Source organism: Branchiostoma belcheri, unplaced genomic scaffold, assembly GCF_001625305.1.
Source record: "Branchiostoma belcheri isolate BF01 breed outbred unplaced genomic scaffold, Haploidv18h27 scaffold68, whole genome shotgun sequence".
NCBI lineage: Eukaryota > Metazoa > Chordata > Leptocardii > Amphioxiformes > Branchiostomatidae > Branchiostoma > Branchiostoma belcheri.
In genome coordinates, this window is record NW_017804331.1 from 120112 (window position 1) to 124405 (window position 4294).

At 44.2% G+C, this 4294-nt stretch overlaps 1 protein-coding gene across 1 annotated transcript in view; it reads left to right on the forward strand.

Annotated features, from left to right (window-relative positions):
- The first annotated feature begins 1781 nt into the window (after window positions 1-1781).
- The window catches only part of LOC109483986 (crescerin-1-like), a 9563-nt gene continuing 7050 nt past the window's right edge, over window positions 1782-4294 (forward strand). Inside the window, exons 1-2 of the mRNA XM_019787143.1 lie at window positions 1782-1993; window positions 2464-4292. Of these exons, the coding sequence (XP_019642702.1) occupies window positions 2591-4292 (1702 nt within the window). The 5' untranslated portion in view covers window positions 1782-1993; window positions 2464-2590. The remainder of the gene's footprint in view (window positions 1994-2463; window positions 4293-4294) is intronic.

The window sequence follows — 4294 nt, forward strand, 5'->3', positions numbered from 1 at the left end:
GATTATATGGATGACATCGTCCGTGACGACCCCAAAACTAGATGCGCGCGTGCGAAAATTAAAAAAAAAGTTTTGACAAAAAAAAGTTCTTTTCATTATGAAATCTACGTGGTCATGAGGGTTGAGCAAATGGCACAGAATATGGTTTGGTGAATAATCTAGTCTTCAAGTTCATTTCTTTACAATTTCGTCTTTTTTGTTTGATTTTGGCATTCTACGACATTGGTGTAGTTTTTATTAATTTTTTTGTAACTTATGGTATATTTTTGCTCATTTTGCAACTGTTTTGTACGATTTACAGTATGGTTGAAAACTTTTTTTTTTTGGAAACGGCCGAAAATTCATGCGCGCGCGGATGTCATCCATGTAATCAAATCAACATGGCCTTACTAAATGAAATGGTGAAGAATTTACTTACAACAATGACGTTAATTTATTCATTTTACTAGTATTCATTTATTACATGATTATTATCTTAATTGTTTAAACATTGATTATCATTTCATGTATTTATTGCATGATTATTATCTTATTTTTTATTACATAATTAATATTTCATTTATTTATTACATGATATTTTATTTATTCATTACATGACTATCATTTCATGTATTTATTACATGATTGTCATCTTTTTATTACATGATGGTTATTGTTTCATTTATTTATTACATGACCATTATTTTATTTATTTATGATTTTGATTTAGGCCACACCAATTTAATTTCTTGGTTAACGGATTCGCCGCTTCATTTTTTTCAGATTTACAAATAAAAATAAACATCCAGAATCAACTGCAAAATGCTCATATTTTGCCCTGAACAGTTGAAAACAGACCTTTTCATCCTAATTGTTACAGTTATTCCATCTTTCAATGCAATGGTATCATTAAAAGTTCAAACTTCATTGTTTAAATTTTGAACCAGCCTGGTGTGTTGACTTCATGGCTCCTATCGTACCATTTTGGGCCATAATACGATGCCTAGGCTTGTTTTTATTTTTATTTTTTTTTTCGCCCGCCCGCTCCATTATTTTTCTAGAAAAATCCGTTAACCAAGAAATTAAATTGGTGTGGCCTTATCTCTGATTTAGTTCTTTGTGACCCAGGATGTACATAACATTACACCCCTCTGACCCATCTGTGCATCTACTAGCAACTACAGCCAAAAAAACAAACTAGCAAGATATTTTTGATGGAAGAGCTGAAAGTAAACCATCTGAAACACCCATGGATTCACTTCTTCAATAACTTTAGGCAAACTTTAGTTTAGGCATGGAGCTATAATACACATGTGCATTAATTTTTGTAAGACGTCCTTGCCTAAACCATGGAGCTATAATTATAGCTCCATGGCAAGGGGGTCTTACAAAAATTTAGCCACACAGGCTTAAATCTTGTAGTAGCAATTTACTTTCCATATGATGACGATGACGAGTCTGTTTCATTTTATAATATTGGTTTACAGAAGAGAAGTTAAACCCTTCAGACATAGTTTTAGACCATAGTTATAGTTCTATACAGCTACCTTTCATCATGTAAACTTTACTTATTTTATACTCTGTTTCAATGTTCTTTTATGTTTGTAATTTGAAATTAGCCTCCGGGCATGAATTTGCAATAAACTTCTCAATAATTTTCTTCTCTTGAGGGTGTGGTTCCCTAGGCCAGTTGTAATACTGGCTCAGTCCGCTAGGGTTCAACTTTTCAAAATCCTGTACTACGGACTTAGGGGGTCTTGTATGACCCGGCCTTACCTCATTGGATATTCATGAAGGCGATGTCGCCATCTTGGTAATCAACTTTTCATGTTTCTCCGCGCATCGGAAGACTTCTTGCTTCCAGCGACCGAAATAGACGTCGATGGTCTACAGACGGGTGGCCATCGGGTGCCAGATGCAGCTATCTTTGTAGGCGGATCGAAAATAGGGCGACACATTCGACTGTAAGAGATCTGACAGGTGGTGTGGAAGGCGGACCGCGGTTTGACGGCTGGTACGGTTGCCAAGTTTTCTGTACACAACATACATGATTGAAGAGTTATGAGTGGCAGGCCTCACGATCTTCAGTTATAGAGGGTAGGAACAGTTTATAGAGTCGGCTGAATGAATTCCAAGGATTACTGTCTAATTTGCAGTTTAATTACAATCATTGTAGGCGATTGTTGGTGGGATGGGAGGTCATCGGTTGTTAGGCCATCGCCACGGACCTAATGACACCATTCATGCCCTGGGGCGAAGCTTTAGTTAGAAAGTAGCAACAAATCTACCGACCTATTTAGGGACTTAACGAGCTATTATTCACATTGCTTGACATATAAACGTTCCAACAACGATTTCTTTGTTACAGGGAACGTTTCAGTCAAAAATAGAGTTACAAAATGGCCAGATTTCAGGTGAAAGTTCTAGCTTGAACGTTGAAGACTAATAATAGTAATATTTGGCTGTCTTTCTCCCATTTTTCAGGAAATTTCCAAGACAGATGTGAAGTCTGCTCCTCCTGATCCATCCTGGACCAAAAGATGTGACCATCACAGGTGGGCAGTACTCCCTGTGATCTGCTCCTGGGTGATGTGGAGGGAAGCTTGTTTTGATGGCTGGCACCGTCGCCAAGTTCGCTCCCTATGCTAACTTACACGATGAGTTTGTGGTGAGACAGACTAGCATGGAGGAGGAGGACCTTGTCCTCAACTTGTTGGATGATGAAAGTTTCGCGAAACGTACGCAGGCGCTCGACTACCTACGCGGGGTTGTGCGCAAGAATGGAGGGCGGCTGGTGTTCCACAACAGGCAGGCTCTGTTCAACGGCCTGGCCAACCTGCTCCAGGACTCCAACTGGAACGTGCGGCACCAGTGCATCCAGCTCATCTCCGAGATGATCCCGGGCTTCGGGCCGGGGCTGGATACCGGCATGGCGGCCGTCCTGCCAAACATCGTGTTCAACATCGGCGACACGAAGGTGGCCATAAAGAAGTCTGCTATTCAGACTGTTCATCTCTACCTGAAGCATTCGATGGACCGAAAGCTCATTTTCAACGCGCTCGTGAAACACGGGTTGGAAAACGAGGATCCGCGGATCGGGAGAGAAACTGTCGTGGCTCTGCCCATGATGCTGACTCCAGAGTTTGCTAAGGAAGATTTGTTTCCATTGACTCTCGCCTTGGCCAGGAAGCTTCAAGGTAGACCAGACGAAGATCCCAAGAAGATTCTTTACTCCATGGACAGAATACGATCGTTAGTGGGAGACAACAAGTTTGAGATGTGGGTCTCCAAATTCCCATCTAATCTACAACAAGCCTACTACAATGCATATGACACTGAACGTAATGGCTATGACACGCCAAAGCACGATTCTGTCAAGTCTGCCAAGTTCGATTCTCCTAGCAGGGAGGGGAGAGAAGTGGACCTGAATTCCAGCGGACATTTCAACAAGGACTTTCCCGAGAGATACCAAACCTCCGCGCGTGAGACCAACCATGTGAGACCGATGGTTGCACACAGACTGGTGTCTCACGATGACGGGCCGTATGAGTTTGGCATCATCCCTTCTCACGTCATGCAACAGTTGGTCGACCAGGATGATTGGCGCATTCGTGCACAGGGAATCGAACAGTTGAAAAACATCATGGCCAGTCTACGAGACGCGACACCCTTGTTACCTCAGCTGCTGCCCTTCATCAGCTTTCTCTGTAACCTGCTGGATGACGTCAACTTTAAAATCACCACCGTGACGCTGGAAATTTTCGGGTTGTTGGTGGACAAGCTGAACCTTGGTGTGAAACCTTACTTAAAGCCCATTGTGTCGGCACTCACAAAGCGGCTGGGCGACTTAAAATTCGTGATCAAACAGGAAAACCTGCGCGTTCTGATGCAGCTGATGAACATCCTGAGTCCAAAGCCCATCCTCAGTCACCTGTACGAAGGCCTGGACCATAAAAACTCCCGTGTTCGGGAGGAGACACTAAACGTCATCATCGCGTCCTTGTTGACTTTTCCCACCTACGAGTTTGACCTGGGCGCTCTGTGTGAGATCGTGGCTCCGACGTTAGCCGACTCCAAGCCGAGAGTCCGGCAGGCCGCGTTGGAAGCCTTCGCGGTGCTGGCCCAGTCCATGGGTCCGGGTCGGCTGCAGCCGCTGGTGTCGGCCGTGGACAGTGTGGAGCTGGGACGGGATGGGGACGGCGTCATGGCGGCCGTGCAGGCGCGCCTGGCGCGGAGACAGCTGCCCCGCCTGGGGACCGACGGGCTGGTGGAGTACGCCACGCCGCCGCCGGCCTCCGCGCGCTCCCGCAGCAGT